General features: G+C 36.8%; 1 protein-coding gene across 1 annotated transcript in view; it reads right to left on the minus strand.

The window, feature by feature from the left end:
* Positions 1–5,294: 5,294 nt before the first annotated feature.
* Positions 5,295–21,277, minus strand: part of ERC1 (ELKS/RAB6-interacting/CAST family member 1) — a gene marked incomplete at its 3' end in the record, with an annotated part of 160,902 nt that continues 144,919 nt past the window's right edge. Inside the window, exon 14 of the mRNA XM_010185010.1 lies at positions 5,295–5,450. Coding sequence (XP_010183312.1) covers positions 5,295–5,450 — 156 coding nt within the window. The remainder of the gene's footprint in view (positions 5,451–21,277) is intronic.

Genomic DNA, 21,277 nt, shown 5'->3' on the forward strand with positions numbered 1-21,277 from the left:
TGCTGAAATAACTTATATAGTGGTGGAAAGGAATTAGCATAAGAAAATACATTTAAATAATACATCACTATTACAATATTCAGTATTTTATTTTTCTCTAAAGGCAAATCAGAGAAACCTGCCCTGTGTAGGATAAAAAGACATAGTATATGAACATGGATATAGCTGTTTATAGGTCTACATTTAAAATTTCCCAGTGAGAATCATAACTTCAAAAAAAGTTGATAGAAGGTGTCAAGATTAGACTGCCAACTCAGAAATTTCAGTTTAAGGAAGGAAGGAATCAACAGGTAATGGCCAGTCTTTAATGTGTTTATTTGCCATAACATTTTAGGGTAAGGCGTTGGCTGTTAGCTGACATTACATAGAGTGAGAATGCATTTAAGCAGGAGTTGATGAGAGAAAAGACTCATGAGAGAAAAGAGCTACACTACTATCAGCAGAAATACTATTTCAAATTCTAAGCCCTACGGCTTTTCAAATTTGAAGGAAATAAGACAGAGAAACATATGTTGTGGTCAGGCAGTGCACCATCTCACTCATAGAAATAGCAGCCTATTGTAAAGGTCACAATAACAGCTTCTGGTAAAAATATTTTTAGTAATATTCCTAAGCAATTCCTGCCTCCTTTTGTCAGTCCTGCCCCCACAGTTCAATGCTTCCTCAGATCTGCCTCAAGTTCTGCATGGGGACCCATGAACAAGATCACTGAATTGGTTCACATGAAAAAATTCCTCAAAAAATAAGATAATTCTCATAATGAATTAGGTCACTGCTCCATTTCACAACATGGCCCCAGAAAGACCCAGGTTGGGAAAACTGAAGGGACGTGCACTGAAGTATGGGGATAAAAATGAGCAAAGAGAGGGAGGGCATGAGTATCTTAGGTCAGTATGCTTTTGTGAACTGTGTCCTCCAATAACGAAGGCTCAAAATGCAAGTAATTCTAATACTGTGCTCCCTGAGCCAAGGACTTGCGACTACCTGTTATTGACTGACACTGAATCACAGAACCTGAGCTTCTCTTTCACTTTGTTCCACAAAAAGGGCCTAACTCTTTCATAAAGATTGAGACATGTTTCCAGCATTGTCCTGGGAAGGGTGCTGATTATGACTAAGTTGGTGTATAAGACAACCTTTTGCCTTCCGTAGCAGGAGAAGGAATAGTAAGATGAATTGGGACAGTGAAAGAAAGGTTGTGAGCAAGACAGGGACTTCTGTCGAAGACAACCTCCAGCAGTTTTTCCTAGGGACATAAAACTACCACCGTACCTTTCAGCAGGGAAAAACTTGTATTTAATTCTTCTTTTTTTTCTTTTTCTTTTTTTTTTTTTCCTGAGGAATGTAACGATAGTTTTACTATAGTAAACTCAGATTTGGTTAACTCAGAAAAAGTGCCTGGATCCACATTTATTATTCCATCTCTAACAGAAATAAGTTTATGACAGAAGGGTTTATCCAAGAAATCCCATCTTCAGCCTTTTGGAGAGTACTTAACAAGAAGTCCCCATACACCTTCTGACTTTCCATCTAGAGAGCTGAACTAGTGGGATCAACCACAGTAGTATGTAACCCCACAGCTGTAAGGAATTTGCAATAGTAATTTACATCCAGGATTCAGCAGGTGCACCCACAAAACCAAGTAACTTAGAAGGAAAGAACTTGAAAAACTTTCAAGTCTTTATATCTGTGTAAGCCTCCATCATCTGCTTTCTCCATGGCAGGGTTTTTGTTATAAAGAACAATAAAGTTAATAAAAGTACACCCAATTCAATGGGTGGACTGCCCCCAGCAGGAAATGTCTGATTATATTTTTGTTATAGATGAAAGAAAGAACAGGTCCAAGTTCCTAAAATAAAGAGAAAGCTTTAGTCACCTGGAGACAGCTAGACATATACAGATTGTGTATTAACACAGTTAATACTGCCACAGTTAATACATGCTGCCAGGATATTTTCAAACACTGGATTAAAAAGAACAAGATTTTAATCTGAAATGGGTATCTGAGAACCATGACATCCTGAGTAGCTTCATGGACACTGTAATTCAAACCTGAAGCCTGTAAAATACCAGAAAACCATACATCATGAGATGATGGAGGGTAGGATTGCACAACACAGGGCTACAAAAACAACACTAAATATTGGGGCAGAGGTACACACAAATGAGATGTCCTCATACCTTGAACCACTTAAAGCCAAAATGGTTGACCTCATGCATTGATTCATTAAACAGCTTCAGACAGGCAGTGAAGTGGCAGAATGGTAGAAAACAAGATAAACAGAAGACAGGAGAGAAAAAGCATGCAATTAAAAGCAAATTACAATCAGTTTGGACAACATTAACATTTTTAAAATCACACATCTCATTTGTTCTGAGAATGATCCTAACCTATTATTGGTTGTAAAAATCAAAGCATTTGCCATTAATATAGTATAGAAAACAGAGCCTTGCATTTTAAAACTCTAAAGCCATCTAAAGGTGTCTTTCACAAGGTGTCTTTCACAATTCTACAAAGAACCTCCACAGAACATAATAAAACAAAGAGGGCTTTCTTTTAACGTAATTGAAGGAATATGAACTGAAAAACATCTGAAGAAAAGTCTCCTCCCCACCTTGGAATAACAGCTACTTGGCACCACTCTGTTACTTGACTGTATTTAACTGATACCACAACAAAATCCCATTGGACAAAACAAGGCACAGCAGCTCTCCCAGTGCTGACTGGAACAAGACACTCCAGTCACTTTTCCTTTGTGCCATCTTGTGGGTCATAATTTTTAACTGGTCAGGGTCAGCAGTTCAGTTCTTCTGTTGGAGTAAGTCACTGTTGACGTTGACTTTTCCCTCTTTCGATCCTGCTCCTTTCAATCCATCCTTCTTCTCCTCACCTCTGTACATACTGCTACATGCAAATTAATTTCTTTTTCACAGTGCTGTTTCCCACCATATTCCACCAATCTCTTCCCATGAATCTTACTCCTCTGGGCTCTCTTCCATTCCTCTCAATCTCTCTCACTGATCCTTATGATCTATTGACCCTCAGACTGCACATTTCCCTGCCTCATCTTTCAGACTGTACACTCAATTCCAGCTCTCTCTTCATCAGCTATTTCCCCTTTTCACCAAGCTCTGACCATCTGATCTCACTGTGTGCCTCTCATCAGGCTTTGCTGGTGAATTCTTTAGAAAAGCCTCCTTACTGCCTTGACATTTGTGCATTTTCCCAAAGCACTATTCTCTTTCCACATTCTTGTTTTAGGATGTTTCATGTATAAACAAAACTTCTCTTCTATGACAACAGCTTCCTATTTTACTAACCCAGACTTCTCTCTTCCTTTCTTCATAATAAACCTGCTGATAACAGCTCACAGTGGAGAGACATCTCTGAGGAGCCCATGCTCCACATGCTAAAAAAAGACTCCTCTTCCATCCTGTGACTGAAATCTTCCTTACTACCTTCATTTCTTTTCATGTAGGACAGAACTTTCATATTTCTGTTAATCTTTGTAGTATCTTTGACTCAAACTTCCTTCAAAGGGTTATTTTTTTTTAAAGCTTGCAGCATCTTCTTAATGGAATATCTCTAATATAAGACTCATTTGACTGCATCTAGGTAATGGAAGTTCTTTTAGGATTTCCTGTGTGTCTGGATCTATGCAAAAATCTTTCCTGTACAGGTTATGTCCATTTGTGCAGTAATCTCCTTGTCTGTAGCTTTGATCATGTTAATGCTACTAGCATGCCTCTGCTAGGGAATTAAGTGAAAGCTACTCATGCTTTGTGAACCGTACTCCACCCACCCTTCATTTCAAATACTGAGATGACCTGTGATCATCCTCTAATACAAGCCTTATTATCAGTGCATAAAATTGGTAAATGACCATCTTTGTGGTTACTTCCCTAACTTCAGATACTTCTAAGCCCTACAAAATTAACACACTCTACCTTCTTCAAAACCTTCCCTCAAAAGATTCACTAAGTCTTATGCATCTTGATCTGCATTTCAAGCACAGACATCATAAAAGGGTGAGTTCTATGGGATTCTAGGTGCTCAAGGGATATAAAAATAGTCACTGTCTTGTAACAAAGAAATTAGAGCATTATTACATCCTAGGAATCAAATCACATACTATTTTGTTTACTTTTCATAGAACCTGCTCCTTTATGAAACACATATTTTCCTTTCAAGCAGATCTAATCTTTGATGTGGTATTCACTACCTAGTTAGCATTTCTATTTCATGCTATTTTTTAAAGGCTAAAAGAAGTCTGGAAAGAAGGCATTCTTGAAAGTGAATTCCATAACATTGTATGATCTTAGGGTACAGCAACCAGAATTATCCTCAATACGTCTATCAGCAAACAGCTGAGCCTTACTTTAGTCTAAACAGAAACAGTTGCTTTCTTCCTGAAAACCTGAATTATTACTAAGATATTGGTATCCTCTTTTTTTGTTAAAGTATGTGTTATAAGAATACATGTTGGAAAAAACCTCTTAAAATGTTTTAAAGTGCACTTAATCAGAACTTCTTTTATTTAAGTAACAAAGAGAAGGAGATCACTCCATTGCAATGCAATTGACCCAGTGCTTCTGTGTGTTAATTACGTTCAAGTAAGGAACAGTGAAAAACACTGAAGAGGCTCACAAAAAGCCCAGTAAGAATATCAGGTTCTGCTTCAAAAGCTTTATCAAAATCTCATGGAATTTTATTCACTACTTAACATAAGTTTTCTCGATGATTACTTACGTGAGTTAAAATCAGGCACACACATGATTCTTCAGAGTCTCTTGTCTGTGGTACAGAATCAATTCACGCATGAAAGCTTACACTTGTGGCTTCAACACACAAGTCTGTATTTTTTGTGGGCATGCTTGGCTCAAGCCAAGAGATTTTCCTCTTGTATCCAGTTGTTTTGTAAGTACAGTAAGACTGTAGTCCACAAACCCAACTATGCTAATAAAAATCATCATCTTTAAATACATTCAATGAACAACACAGTGACCCTAAGTATGCTTATAGATAGGAAGACAGCTTTGACAGGCAAGACTGATGAGAAGAATTACTACTTAAAAGAATATTTTAAAGCTCAGGATACCTTATTTTATTTTTAATTTCAAGAAAATCTTACCTATGAAATAAAACTTATAATGAAGCCTTTGCAGACTTTATGAGTTCTGTTACCTAATGTTGGAACAGAGATACAGGATCATCAGACAACAACCACTTGTGTTTCACAGTAAAGCAGGAAAAATAATACTTTACTGTTTGGTTACTTTCCTAAGAGGACTACCAGTGACTTTATAAGATTGCAGACCTGTTTCTCAGCATTGATCCTGGCTGACTCCTCTTGTGCTAGCACCATTTCCCGCTCTGCAGTTATCTGAACACTTTCTCTGAGTGCCTCTTCCAATTCTTCAATCCGATCATCCTTTTTACGTAGATTGTCCTGGAAAATGATGGGAGACTAGGTGAAGATGACTTGTTTGGAACCACAGCTTTTTAATCAACCAAGTTTTACGCCAACCAAAATGTGTTTCTCCCTCCCAAGATGCAAGTGCAGGCAAATTATCTTCACACAAAGGAAAGAAAGATGAAGCGATGCAAGAGTAGGAAGATTACAGTAAAGAGAAGGAGAAAGCTAGCAAAGCAGGACCTCAAATCTTGTCCTTTGGACAAACCACAGTCCTGTGAAATTATATAGCATAGATAAGCAAGGATCGTTGGTAAATAAAGATTAGTAAGCAGTTCCAAAGAAGCATAGAAGCCAGAATTGGTGGGAAGGTAGCAGGCATTCAGCAGTGCCCCTTTGCTCACACATTCACCAGCAGGTGTGGTAAGAGGGAAAACAGCGCTGCAGTTTGGAATTTGCAATTTCCAGGTTAAGGAGGAGAAAAGCAAACTAACTCAACAGAGTTTTCCATTGTTCAGATGAAGTCTTTAAGGAAGTTTTTAATCAAAAACTCCCTAGGAATCATGAAGGATCCATCTGGGCTGTCTCAATCTCAGACATTAAAGTATAAAGAATTCCTTAAAATTTCTTCAATTAAGTGTATCTTCACACTTGCAAGTTCAAAATGATCCACATATATTCGAAGACCATTGAAGAAAACTGTATTGCTCCTCAGAAAATATACTGGTTTACTGTTTTATAAAAACAGTAAAACTTAGAAAAAATACATAAAAAATTAAAGGTATTGTTATTTTTAAAGGAGACCCTCTTATTTCAATATTGCTAGGAAAATAAATGTGTATGTCCTGCTTCTGCTGTAGCAGCTTGGACAAAAGACTGCGAAGCAATTTGTCCTGACAGGTATAAAGTGAATGTCTGAGACCATGGCTGCTTAACAAATCCATCAGAAATGAGCAGCTTGATGGAAGATTTCTGCATTTCTTCTCTTGCAGATTGGTTTAGATCACAGAGTTCAGATGAGATATTAACATACATTTAAGTTATCACATGGGCTTTTTAGCCACCTCAGCATCAGTGGAAGAATCAAAAATGTATCCCTTTTGTTTTACACATTTTGCTTTTTGTCAGATTTACCCCTTTGTCTTTTGCCCTTTTGCAATTAGGACTGAAATTTTCCACTGTCTCTCTGAAAGTGTTTCACACCATATAAAGAATAAAGAAAAAGATGACTGACTTGGAAAAAATTTGACCTTGAAACCTTCACAATGCAAAAATTAATCATTGAAGTTTAAAGAATGAACCTGACTTATTTTTTAATTCCTCTTTTCTAGGACTTGGCATACATCACCAAGGATATTTGTTGTATGAACACCATTTCTGGCAGTCTCAAAACTGCCACTTTAAATAAGAATGTTTCAGCAGAGATGCAAAGCTTTATATCAGACCAGTGCAAGATCTCTGGCACTACCGGCCCTTGTGTAGAGAACTGCTGGTATTCAGCCACTAGCACAGGCAACAGTATTTGTTAGGCTTTGCAGCCAGAAGAGCTTTCTGCTGATGGTTACTTTCCAAAGAGGGTTCACAAGGCAAGTAATTGCTGATTTCTAAAGACACAAACGGAAAGATCTTAATTTCAAAAATACAAGTTGCAGTACATGTTTTCATACTTTTTCAATCTTTCTGAAACACTGATAATATCTTCCAAAACTACTTTATGGTTATGATTAGCCTAACTGAAGACTCATCAAAAAGATTAATAACAAGTTTACAAAAACTCAGCACAGAATATTAACTGTGCCAGAGATGAAAAATATCTACTTGCCTATCTGTATTACACAATAAATACTGACTTGATAACTCGTGATACATGGATAGCCAAGGAAGTGTGGAAGCGTAGCTTTCCATTTCAAACAACAGAAGTGGGAATGGTTCATTTGAACAGCTGCGTATAAAATCGAAACCACTTGAAAATAAGAATGCAGAACAAAACATTCTAACACATAAGACATGTCCACTCTTCATCCCAGGCACACATTTAAGAGGAGAATTTGACATTGTATTAACCTTCACACTGTATAGTGCTCTATTCAGACAGGTGTATTCTTAAGGGACAGGAGAAAGAGCAAGTGATGGTACCAGAACTGAACAAGACAGTGAAACATTACCTGCAATTGAAAAGTCTGTATTCATATATAATTACTTTTCCTAAAATAATAAGCAAACTTTTACCTATACACTAGAGGGTTGCAAGATAAAAAAAAGCCAGTATTGACACAGTTAATTACAACTAACTGCCTAGAAATTATGATCTTCCAACATTAATCTAGTATTAATAACCCATCCTATAAGAAAAGATTATTTACAAGTTTTCACTTACTGCTCAGACAAACCTAGTTAAAAGGTGTGCAAGTTTACTCTCCTAACAGTGTCACAATGTGCATAAACACCTTACAAAACCACACCAGTGTCTGGCAGGAGTTGCAGATTGTTGCTCAGCCAGATGGCACCTGCACTACTGCAGAACAGTCTCAAGACACTTTTAAATAATTCTTTTGTTTCTAGCTCTTTGATTCATGAATAATTGATTAGCATTTCAATTATTATTTTTAAAATAAAAGATACTGTTTCAAACAAAACATACTAATAGAGAAAAAGTAAATAAAAGCAAGCCAGCATCTGCCTTTTAACATACCAATACGGTTTTCTAATTGTTTGGCTCTAAACTCTGAAGCATGACAGGCTCATGCTGACCTTCAACCTGTGCTGCTGCTCTCCTCTTCTTAGTTAGATGAAATATTCTATCTTCATTGTGATAAGCATTAAACTCTGCAGAAAAACTTCTGTTAATTATAACTAGTTACAACCTTTTTCCTGCAGTGACTGATCCTCTGAAGCAGTTGACTAGAGTACAACTTCAGTTGCTCCATTTATACATTAGAACTTGACACTGAGGGCAGATTTATCTTCCTGTATCTTGATAAAATTGCAGAGTGATAAACAGTGGCAGTCCCCTTTCATTAAGATTATATAGATGACTATTCAGAAAGAAAAAAGAAGTATTACTTACCTGTACAGTAACTGGGTTCTTAAAGATGTATTAACTACCCAAATATCTCCGTGACCCTCCCTCCCTCTCCTCTGAGTCCCATATGCATGAGATTCCACAGCAGAGATGGAATTAAACTGAGACAAAGGAGATAGCTCTGCTTTTATGCTCACTGGTGGCAGCACAAAGAAAATGAAAAACCCATCCGACACTGTGGGAGTGCCAAGAATTCAGGCACAATAAAAACTTTTGCTACCTATATGATCCTGTAGCTGATTCGTATGCAAAACTCATTCCAGCACATCCCTGTCCAAAAGCCTGGAAGGAAAAGTAGGTGTGACTGATGCACATTTCTGGGCTTTTTCTTTCACTTCAGGAAGGAAGTGGTAGGATGTCCAAGTGATGCATGGTAAAAGGATGTATCAATTTAATCTATCCTGCATTCATGTGATGTGTGATCTGCCATGAAGTTTTATGAAGGTGCATGAAATAGGATATATATTTTCACCAAGGCATTTAGGTTCAATTAAATCTAAGGTATCTTGGCAAACTTCTTCATAACTGTGTCTTGAACCAGACTCATAAAGGTCTCTATGGTCTAGTTTCACTCTTTGAATTAGAATTAAGGTGGATTTCTCTAGTTAACTCTTGGGAAAGATTATTAACAGTTTGAGAAGGCAATGAAATTCTTCATTTAACTGTTAAAAATATTTCTAGGGCTAGCCAATCACCTAGGTAGGAAAAGGTCATTTTCACATAACCCTGTAATTAATGCAATAGTCCATTTTGCCTGTGTGCTTTCATAGAGCAGAGTGAACATAATACTGGAAGTGTTCTGAACTAGGAATCAATTATTTCTTAAACAGTGAAATCATTACAAACACTTACGCCTGTGAACTATTGCTCTTTCCTATCATGTATTTCCTCCATATATGGCTTCCAAGAAGCCATAACCTAGATAAAAACCTAATGATAACCATCTCAGTCCATTCTCAATTGAATAAAACTCTCCCTAGAAAGAAAAATCCTTCTCTGTCAATTGACCTTCCACTAGGTAAGAGGAACCTGGGAACTCAGACTGTCAGCTGCCTCAAATACTACTTAAGAGCTTCCTCCTGTATACAAACTGTCACCAGGGGGACCTTATAGTGACCTTTCAAAATCTGAAAGGAGCCTATAAGAAATCTAGGGAAGAGCTGTTCACAAGGGCATGTAGCAAAAGGATGAAGAGTAATGGTTTTAAACTAGAAAAGGGTAGATTTAGGTTGGATATTAGGAAAAAGTTCTTCAATATGAGGGTGGTAGATCACTGGAACAGGTTGCCCAGAGAGGTGGTAGAGGCCCCATTCGTGGAGATATTCCAGGTCAGGCTTGAGCAATCTGATCTAGTAACACTGTCCCTGCTTACTACAGGGGAATTGGACTGGATGATCTTTAAACGTCCCTTCCAACCCAATACATTCTATGCTTCTATGATACTATGATTTGGAGGCAGCCCATCTACAAATGTTAGAGAATTTTCACAGTTAAAAAATATGATGTCCTATTAACTGTAAGTCTAACATGCATGCTGGTTGATTAATATGCATTTATTTCAAAAATTAGTAAGTTTCTTCCATAAAGTTCCCTTGCTTCCTGTCTTCAGCCATAACCAGTACCAAATGTAAAGAGGAAAAATTTATCCTACTGTAGTCAGCCCATTACTGAGGACTTCTAGTTTGTCATCTGAGGAGTCTACCAAAAGGTGCCAGAAGACTCTCACTATGGTAGTTATCATAGAACCTTGTTCAAAAAGTGTTTGGGGTCCCTGTGCAACATCTAAAGCAGGAGATGTCCATAGCAAATAATTTCTCTCTCTGTATTCATTTCCATTTGCAGAAGAAGATGGCAAACAAAAAAGCAAGCTGTCTTTAAGAGTGAAATAAAAGACTTTATAAATTTCTGCAGAAGGAAATACCTTTAAGGTAGCATATAGCTTGGTAACAAGATGTAGCACGAACCACAAAAGAACATAGATCAAATATTAGAGATTCTGAAAATAAAGTAACAGAGAGGCAAACTACCATGTAAACAGCTGCTACTACATATATTGCTGGGCATGAGCAAACAGTGAAGTTTATAGAATAACTACAAGTGCTAATGCTAGTATAATCAATGTTGCATTCAGCTGTCTTGACACCCTCAATTGGTAAAAGAAGTGAAGTAGTGGGGGCTAGCTGTGATGGGGAAACCTCTGTCTGTCTAGGCAGAAGCTGAGTATATCCAAGTATTAGATTTATATGAAGTCCCTGTTTCTCACAGAGTGAGCTGAGCCAAAGAGGGCTTTTTTGTAAGTACAACAACAGCAAATGTAATTATTGTGAGTTCCTGAATGAAAGGAACAGTCTAAGAGCTGAAGAGACAGAAACTGCCAAGCAGGAAGCTCCTCAACCAACATTTCCTCATCTTTGGAGAGATCAGACCTAAGATGCACAATGACTAGCTTAATAGGACAAAATATGTCAACATCTGGAAAATTGTATCTGCCAAATAAGACACACGGATTGGAATTCAAACCCGACAAGTTGCATGAATGCAGAAAAATATCTATGGGAGACAAAAGGAGAAAAACTGCAGAAGAATTTCATACCCCTGGGGGCTGAGAGGGGAGTGCAATGGAGCTGGCCACAGCACTGCATATGTCACACTGAAAACAAGAGGGATAGCAGACGGCAATGAGCAGATTCTCCTAAGAGCACCACAACAGAAAAATAGGAGACATGTACACCCAGAATAGGTGTGCAATTGTGGATCATCAGTTGCAGAAGGAGCAACTATATATATTCATACTAAAAAGAAAAAATGGATAAAAATTATTTCCAGACATGATACATATAATTGAAGCAGCTCATTAAAATCAGCATGGTGAAAAGAAGAAACAAACCAACACAAGGATGCCAACAGTTTATGAGAAATGTCCAGCGAATTTTTCTTTTCAAATGGAAAGTTAGAAAATGGAGTGGTGTTTGGACAGCATTGTTCCTTGAGTATCATTGCTGCACTGTAGAAGAACATTCAAGAGTGATGCAGGACTGTAAATGATGCTGCTGACAAAAATATCTGCCCTTGTGTACATGGTAAGGTTGTACACTTCAAAAGTATGGACAATCACTTAAAATCATAAAATGTGCTCAAACACAGAAGTTAATAAAATACAAAGAATAAAAGCAGGAAAGCAGCTGCTCTGCCCTGCACAAAGTCCCTGTGGCTACTTTACTCTTTAAGGTAGAAAGAAAAAAACCCACCCAGACAGTAAAATATGTCTGTAAAATAACATGATAAATTTACTAACCAAAACATGCTGGTATCAAGATTACTTATACAGAAGCTAACTGAAGTGATAAGCATTTGTAAAAAAATGTTCTACCCTACTTGCTAAGAACATAAATATAGAACTAATTGATTAATCAGAAGTTATGTGAACTAATTTTTAACCAGAACAATATGAAAGGATCCTAATCAATACTGGTTGAATTATGTCCATCATAAAGCTCTGTAATTCCAATATCCTTCTCTGCTATTGAAGAGGAATTCAATTGCAATCTAGATTACTTATACATTTCTTGAGGAAGAAGGGAGAGGAAGGAGAAGAAAAGAAAAGGATAAACAGTTATAGACACTATTACACAGGCCTAAAAAGGAAAGGTAGAACTGATTATTTTTATGAGAAACTGGGAACGTCTCTTCCTAATAGCTGCCATGCTTTGACACTTCTTTCCTGTTACTCTGAGCTGGGCACTCCCAACACAGCAATCCGTTAGCTCTTGGTTTTGTATAGGCACTTTTCATTAGCAACAACCTAGACAGACTAAAGTACCTTGCCAATACTAACAACCAGGTTTACCATCTAGCAGCTCACACAGGGTGCCAACAGCTTTAACATTTTGCTTCAGCTGTTGCAAATTACCACATTTGTATTTTTTAAAACCTACAGGGACCATGCCTCTATATAACCACAGTGGGTCACTGCACAGCCTATTGGAATGAGACCTAAGGCTGTGAAAATGTTCTAAAGTGAGCAAAAGCAATAGGTATCTGTAATTGGTTTGGTTTTGTGGGGTTCTTTTGTTTGGGTTTGTTTTTGTTTGTGGTCTTAGGGTGGTTTGTTTTGTTGTTTTTTGGACACTAATCAGGGAAATGCTACTGTAAAAAAATTTCTTCGGCACACATAAATCTATACTATGACTCTAGATTCCTAAATTGATATGGGATTACAGCAAAAAACAGTGGCAGTTTTAACTAACTACACTATTAATACAAAGCTTGAACCCATACGTTATTCCCTTGATACAGCCCTATTCATCTGAACTTTCCTTGCCAATGTCAGTCCTGTCATCATCATCGTACTAATATATCACAGGAATTGTAAGACCTACTTTTCTCTGCTCATTTTCAATCATTCAGCAAGAAAGACCAGCAGAAGCAGCATGCATAGACAGCCAGCTACAAAAGTTAATTTCCTTTGTCTTCCCTCTTTTTCATAGCTGAACATTCAACAGAAATTGCTAGTGATACACCACTACTGAGGAAATGTTCACTCAGCAGTTGATTCTATTGAATCTCTCTCATTCTCTTTAATTCTCTGCGTCACCTTGGTCTCATACATTTATTCCAGTCTCTAATGACCCTTTCTTGATTTTCACCATAGTAGAGCAGCTGTTGTATTTGTGCTAGGAATAGCTTCCCTTATAGCAGCCATCAGTTTCTGGATAGGACTAACAATCCAGCAAGATGCTAATGCCAACCACTATTCATTTTATTTAATATTAAAAAAAACCCAACATGAAACATAACTACTTTCATCTTTTCCCATCTCCCCAGCTTCAAACTAGAGACCATCAAAACAATTTCACATGTCAGAATTAAATTACCAATGTTTCTCACACTGCCTGGGAACAGCCCAATCCCTCTGCAATCCCCCTGGAAGCCAGACAAGCAAGTGAAGTTAATTTCAAGGAAAAGATGTGTCTCAGTACAACCTGGATTCAGCTACTAACCAGACATATACATATTAATTTAGAGAAATGCTTCGCTTAAAACATTAAAAACTGGTTTCTGTCCTTCTCAATACCTTTACCAGTAAATGCACAGATCAGCTTTACCACTGTAACTGAAAATGTAAGGACACATTTGAAGACAGGAAATAAAATATACTTATGACTGGGATACAAGAACAAAAGCTTTAAAAAAATTCAGCAAGAAAGGGTCAGGAAAAACTGAATGACTTACGTGTGTGGCAGCAGCCAATTCATATGCACATATAGAACATGAAACCAATTAGATACGACTGGTATGAACAGAATACAGAAAAAAAAGGTAAAAATTGGAATTTTAGATACTGATATAATAATAATCAGAAAATCATGAGTTTAAAAATACTAAAATGAAGTATTGGAAAAGAAAATCTTCTTTTTGGTATATTTTCACTCTTACATTGATAAACTCATTTGAACAGGCAACATAGCATCACAGCACTCAGAAAAATTACCATTTAAATTCACTGGCACAAAACCAAAAAGGATGAGAAAGTGGAAACTCTTCACATTTTGAGAGATTCTTGCTTCTTTGTATGAAATTCCAATTGTTTCTATAAGAGCCTGAACTAGTTCAGAGGTAAGAGAAAAATAGTCACTGTTTTTCTTTAGCCTTAAACATTCCCAAATGATCATCTATTGTTCTCAGCCTGGAAAAAACTACTCCCTAGCTCCTCATTTCTTCTCCATGTTCAATTGTTTACATTTATTTAACATCTGTTAGAACAGAAGCTTCTCCTTATGTTTACTACTTTCTTCCTTTTCTACTTTTGCCATATCGTTGCTGTGGTGGAAGGCCCACTTCATTGCATATTATTCAAGAGATGAATGTACTGCTGATGTATATGGGGGCATAGTGGCATTTTCTGTTTTGTTCTTTAATATTTGTCAACACGGATTTTTTTTATAGTTCTGCTAACCAATAACTTTCATGAATATATTTATTCTAATTCCAAGATAGCTGTCAAATGCTAATATAGGTAGACTAGAACCTGTTGCTGTGTACATATATTTAAGGTTGTTTCTCCCGGCATATATTTATATGTACTCATACTGAATTTCATCTGCTATTTTATCCATGAGTTAGAGTTATGAGATACTTGTGGAGCTATACAGGTTATCTTTCTTTTAAATATCCTGGATAAATCAATAAATATAATTCAGAAATTTAGATAAATTTACTCTCATTTACAGAAAATATTACATCTGCTATTTTTTAACCAGACACATTACCTCAGCATAAAGCAATAATTGCTCCATAGCACTGGAACATAAAGATGTATGTACTTAGAATGCAAAAAACGTTTACAGTTTAAGAATACTCAATGGTACTTCAGAAGGAGGACGAAAAAAGTACATGGGTGGTGACCGGCATGGAGAAGAAAGCTGTGCACTGGCAAATCATCTGACCTCAAAGATGGCAATACTTAGGGTAGAATTCCAACATCAGCAACAAAACCAATACAATGTCCTAAACTGAATTTGTTGATGAATTTATAACTGACTATAGAGATCTTTTAGAAAATTAAGGAGATAATCCTCCTTTAATCTTCAGTAAAAGACTAAGTCATATCAATACAGATAGTTTTTCCCACCACCTACCTGCAGATCTGAGTGTACCTCAGACAAAAGGCAACACCTGAAAGGACTAAATACTAAAAGCTGACTTTCAGTATTTTACAACCTTCTATCAGCTACGAATACATGATTTGCAGCCTAAGCCTCAATCCCAGCTAATATGTGTACATCACAGTAAGAGCAGTTGTTCTGATACATCCTAAGACTATGTACATTTTAACCAAAGAGGAAAATTTAATAAAGAAAATGCAACTTAAAGGGAGAATTGTTTCTATAGAAAAAAGAGAGTAGTTTAAAGGTGATGGAACTTTGATCTGCTTGGTAAGCAAGACAAGGAATAATACTGAATTAGAATGAAGTTAATTAGATTTATTACTACTTGAAATCAAATAGAGGAATGTTTTTAAAGGATATGCTGAAACATTTGTCCCCACAGTTACAGAACTAAAAAATTCCTTGTGTATTAATTAAAAAAAAATAATTCTTAATTCTGTCTGGTTTTAGGCCATCATCCTTTCCTTTTCTATTAGGCAAAACAAGAATAAGGCAGAATAGCAATTTTATTAAACAATGAGACTTGAAATGAGTTGCAGCAATTGGACATTTCTATTCCTGAGGAGAGATGAGTTAGAAACAACTTTCAACACAGCAAGTAGGGAAAAAAAAAACCTTACCATAAAAAAAAGAAGAGGGGAAAAAATGCAAATTTATTGCCATTTCTCAGGCTCATGAAATAGGACACCAAAATGAAAAGAGAGCTGTTCTTCCCCTTGAATGTACTCCTATTGTTTTGCTTAAATCTGGCTCTCAGTGTTTTCTATTCTCAGGAGAGACCTCCTCACAGGAACCACACCATGTTGTCAACAGTTACATTAATCTCCCTGACAGTTTTTAGGAAAGGAGTTTGAACTCAGATGCTAATCTTGGAAAAAAAAAAAAAGTCCTCACAAAAACCATGTAGTGGTTAAGGTTGCTGGCATGCACTCAGCTGTCCAGTCTTCACTGCACTTAGTTTCTAGAATATCATAAAGGGTACCAACCCTGCTCTTTGCCAAACAGGCAAGAGAGTACAAATAGCAGGCTTCATCTTCCACTGACACCTAATGTTTCTGCAGAAAAGACTGGGTGAAAGTGTGCCTGGAGAATAATATTCCTGATGGATCACAGAGAAATGTTAGGATGTAGAGAGTCCTCTTTCCTCTTTTAAAAACTCTCAAGCCATATAATGGCTTTCTCTCACTACAAATCTCAATTTGCAGTTAAGAAAATACTGGGATAATTGGGAGACTGCCTAATGCTAGCTGTAAATAGCGACTTGCACGATATTTTTCCAGCTGTCTTTTCAAAACTGCAGAGCATTTTTACATTATATAAGAAGACAGAGTCAAACGGTTCATCTTTTTTAAAGATGTGAAGGCAGTGAATACATCTAACCTGAACATAACAAATGTATGGTAAACTAAACCACAAAGGGAAAACAAATAGAGCAGATGGCTAAGTGTCTATCCAGGGATATGCTTATCCATTCCAAATGTCAAGCCTCTTCAAGCTGTTTCTGTAAATGTTACGGTAAAAAGTATGTTGTAAGGAGTGCTCTCTTCTCGTCAAACACATAGGAAGGCAATTCCTTGACAATATATTTAACGTCATAAACATTGGTTCTGCAGAAATGACAGATTCTGTCTTTATAAGAACTGCCATATGAAACCTAAGAACAATGTCATATATTTATTCTGATATTCAGAAATGTATATTATATTGCAGATGGATGAAGAATATGCATCTCTCTTCTCTTATAACACAACTGAACAATTAATAAAGCAACAGAGAAATCCGTATCTGAGGCAAATAATCCTCAAGTTCAAAAGTATATTATTTTTGCTATTGCTTCAACATGCAACACTGCACACATGAACAGCAATGAAGCTACTTAAGACTTTGTAAACACTAATCAGAAAAAAATGGCTTCACTAACATCAGATTTCTGTATGGAATATTGGGAAAACTGGTATGAGAAACAGACACAGATAAAGACTCTTAAGGCTTAACATGTATGATAGTTTGTCTTTATGAGATTCCTTTTAGTAAACTGAGAATTTACTGTCTTGCAAAGTCAATCAGATCCACATGCAGGAGGATAAGATGTGAGAAGGACTACTGTTCCTAAGAACAGGACCTCATCTGAGCAGGTGCTGCAAGGCTTGACTTCATTCCTTCTCGTATGTCAACTTATTTTTCCTACCTTGTCGTGTGCACTTTCTGGCAATCTGTTAGCAAGTCTCCACGACCTTCCTCGAAATAAAGTTGTACTTTATGACTTCCATAGAGAAAAGGGAAGAAACCTTCCTTTTTAGCTGGAAGCTCATTTTTATGTGCATTACTGTCTTGCTAAGATGGAAATCCAACTGTGTAATTTTTATGTGAAAACATAATTTCATGATATTGCTCTTTCATATCATGCACTGATTTTTGGCACTGTACAGTATTTTTTCACTGTTTAATGAACTAGCATTTCTTCCCAGTCCTGTTTCTGTGACGTTAAATGATAAAATCATTAAGATATTAACACCGTAAAAATTCCTAAGTCCTTTTTCCATTGGAGAGCATTGCAAATGAAGAATACCTGAGTATTACCCATAAGTACCATATCGCTTCACACAGATATAGCTAAATCTGAAGTGAGGCTGTCTATTCCTCATCCATAGATTATCTACGTCATATAAGTAGATGTATCCAGGAGTTACTAATTATGAATGTTTAATTCCCGAAAAAAAGCCAAAATTCAAAGTAACCACCCCCTGACCCCATGTCCGTGAAACTTCCCCTCACTCTAAGTCACAAAAAGCCTAGCTAATAGGTCATCATTTTTGGAACTTCTCCCAGACATTCAGGAAAGTTAGGAAAAGCTCTCTTGACAGGGAGAGTTATGACATGATAAGAACAAGAGCTAGTTTTCCTCCAAGCATCTGTCAGGGTTAAATATTTGCTTGTGTCTACAGTAACTGCATGCACTGTGCTGAAAATCACAACTCTCTGTGTAAGTATAGAATGCGATGTTTGCGGAACATTGTGACTTTGTAAAAGCTGATGGAAATTAAAACTGCTACTGGAATATTACATCATGAACAAATCATGATCCATATTGAAGTCTCTATTACGTATGTATATATCCTGTTTTCTAATGCATAGCCAGCTGTCACAGAATCAGAGAAAGGGTTAGAGGGTCGGTTGATCCCAAAACTACCTATTGACTACCACTGCATCTAGCCTAAATGAAAAAGGAGGAATAATTTTCATATATTTACTCCATTTACATTTTTAAGAGGCATGATTGTTCTTTAGAGCCTGTATTTGTTCCTATCTGCTGCATTTTCCTTAACAAAAATCCGACATAATACTGAGGGACGGAGGCTACAATTCTGATTCACATCATCTGTGAACTCAGAATCATATTTTTGCTTAATTATCAAGAACATGTAACAATGTTAAGTTTCATCCTTTATGCTAGGAATGATCTAGTGACTGATATGAAAAAGTTACCTCTTCAAAAAAATGCTAACAGATTTCTTCAATCTGAATTGCAGAGCAAATTCATATCCTTTCAGTACTTTATGTCATGAGTTCTGTTCTAGAGGACAGAAGAAGGATGACCTATAACTGCATATACAATTTAATGAGATTATAGCCACCAAATATAGCCAGCCAAAATATAGGCGCTAATGGCACCTAGTCAGGCCCAAGGAACACTAACACCTACAAGCTGGGCAGTACAGAGAATTATCCATGGACAGGGAGGCCAAAATTTCTCCCTGACATAATTAACATCTAAAAAGCACTGAGAGATCAAGGGAGGGAAAAAGAACATTTTGATTTTAATAATTCCCAAAGATGGATTTGAGCTCAATGAGAAAATATAGGTCTGATACGTCAGACTGTTCTCTGCAATAAATCCTGCAGATGCAAGATGATGTGAAAGAGCAGATTTCTACCAGGCTGAAATAAAGTAGCTGACAGTTTCATGGGCCTTAACATGTTGAGCTGTGCTATCCAAGGGATAAAGGAAGTACACCGTGCTCAGCTGGCAGGTAAGGCTGGAATCTGATATGGCAGTAGTCTATATGAAAGAGAAAATAGCCAGGAACTCAGCACTTTAAAGTCACTTATCCCAGGAAAACATGTAACACCATTTAACTAGCATAACCAATTTGCTTCAAAGCTGGTGATGCCTAGAAAGTTATGAAGGAAATCTTGAACTTTTAAGTTTGGAAAGATTTTATTTAAACCTGTTTCTTCAGAAGTTTTGTACACACAGTCCAAAGGCAAGTAATTAGGGAAGCACAATCTCTACTAAAAGCTGAAAGAGGACAAGCCATCATTTTCATCATGGCATGGTATTACCATCAGCAGAGCAGATGAAAAATCTTCAGCCACCCTACCCTCAAGATCCAATCCCAGCATGTCAAGAGGAAATTCTTCAGTACGTTAACACCAGATATACTGGGCTTCACTTGGGTTTTCAGATCCATGAATGCTGATATTGACTGCATGTACATGCTATGGTGCCTCATAGCAAATAATAGAAGAGAACAGACCATTTCAGTTGGAAGTGACCTACAATGATCATCTAGTCCAACTGCCTGACCAATTCAGGGCTGATCAAAAGTTAAAGCATGTCATTAAGGGTACTGTCCAAATGCCTCTTAAACACTGACAAGCTTGAGGCATCAAGGCTGTTATTTAACAAATTTAGAAGGTTCACTTGATAAGAAGTTATTTGGCTACCTATCCATTTCATTGAGTTTTGCTTGGATCCCAGTAAAGAATTATTGAACCAAAAAATGCACATTTGTTTAGACTTAAAATTCAGTTCTTTCCACTAGAAGGATATTTTTCCTATTCAATGCTCAATATGCTAAAAAAATATATAATCACAAGGAACAAACAATATGCACTTGCACACATAATTAATGGATTAGGAATTATACATTAAATTATCTGAATTTGGGTATGGAAAAAGAAGAAAAAATTAATAAATGTACTTGGTTTTACAGTTGCTCATTAAAGCATTCAAATATATTTTACATGGCTTCTGGACATATAGCTTGGCAGCAGCAATTAGAGAGTGATGGACAGCTGCTGCAATACAGATCTAATAGTACACAACTCCATGTCACAAGATATTCTGAAAATTCCTCCTAAAAACTGTGGAAGATGCTAGAGTGACAGAACAAGAAAATAAGCATACTACCTTCCTGATGTCACTTCCGAGTACCCAAATATCATGAAATTTCAATAAATTACCTTTCAAGGACAAGACAGCATATCAATTCTTTCTCACAATAGCCAAGCTTTAGTTACTTGAAGCAAAAATTCTCTGCTCCAGCCACACAGCTTGTTTTTTTTATCCTGCTTATAGACCAGACACTCGTTAACCTCTCAGATCTCTGGAGAGTTGTGGTTTAAGGGAATCCAGGAGGAAAAGACAAATTTGGAAAGCCATTTATCCATCTCACTAGAATTGAGACATTATGGTTTTCATTCTTCCCCCACTCCTCAAAATACCAAATTTCCATCATCAGAGCTCTCTGAATAAACGAACATTTTGTTACTGGACTCAGGAAGAAAGAAACCACATGCCTGTTAGGGACAGAGAGAGGAGGAGTGGAGTATGTGCTTTGGAGTGTGTTTATTCGACTGGATTGCAGACGGTCAACCGAAGAACATGCAGATCATATATTTTTAAGCATTTCATAATGTATTATTATTAATTCCAGCCAAAACCACCATGACCAAAATTATCTTTAAATTGGTGCTTGTGTGTCCTGACCCCAAAGCCAACAATGGTTGCATTAAAAAAATAATTAAAAAAAAAAATCTATGTTACTCTCAGGTTTAATTTTTTTTTAAAATCGATTAGAAGGCAGTGCCCTTAGGAGTCTATGGAGAAAGACAGGTCCATAACTAACAAATTGAAATGTGGTCCTGGGTAAATTTTACTTCCAGGAAACCAGAATGTTGCAGTCCTTGAGAGAGGGAGGCTATAAGCAGAGGGCTCTTCTAAAGGAAGGAGTTTTATTGAACCTGTCACTTGTCGTTAAACACTCCATATTTTACCTTAGCCTGATATTTTCATTAGAGCATACAGACCTTTTTCATCTGTGAATGAA

The sequence above is a fragment of the Mesitornis unicolor genome, unplaced genomic scaffold, assembly GCF_000695765.1.
Source record: "Mesitornis unicolor isolate BGI_N332 unplaced genomic scaffold, ASM69576v1 scaffold3925, whole genome shotgun sequence".
Taxonomy (NCBI): Eukaryota; Metazoa; Chordata; class Aves; order Mesitornithiformes; family Mesitornithidae; genus Mesitornis; species Mesitornis unicolor.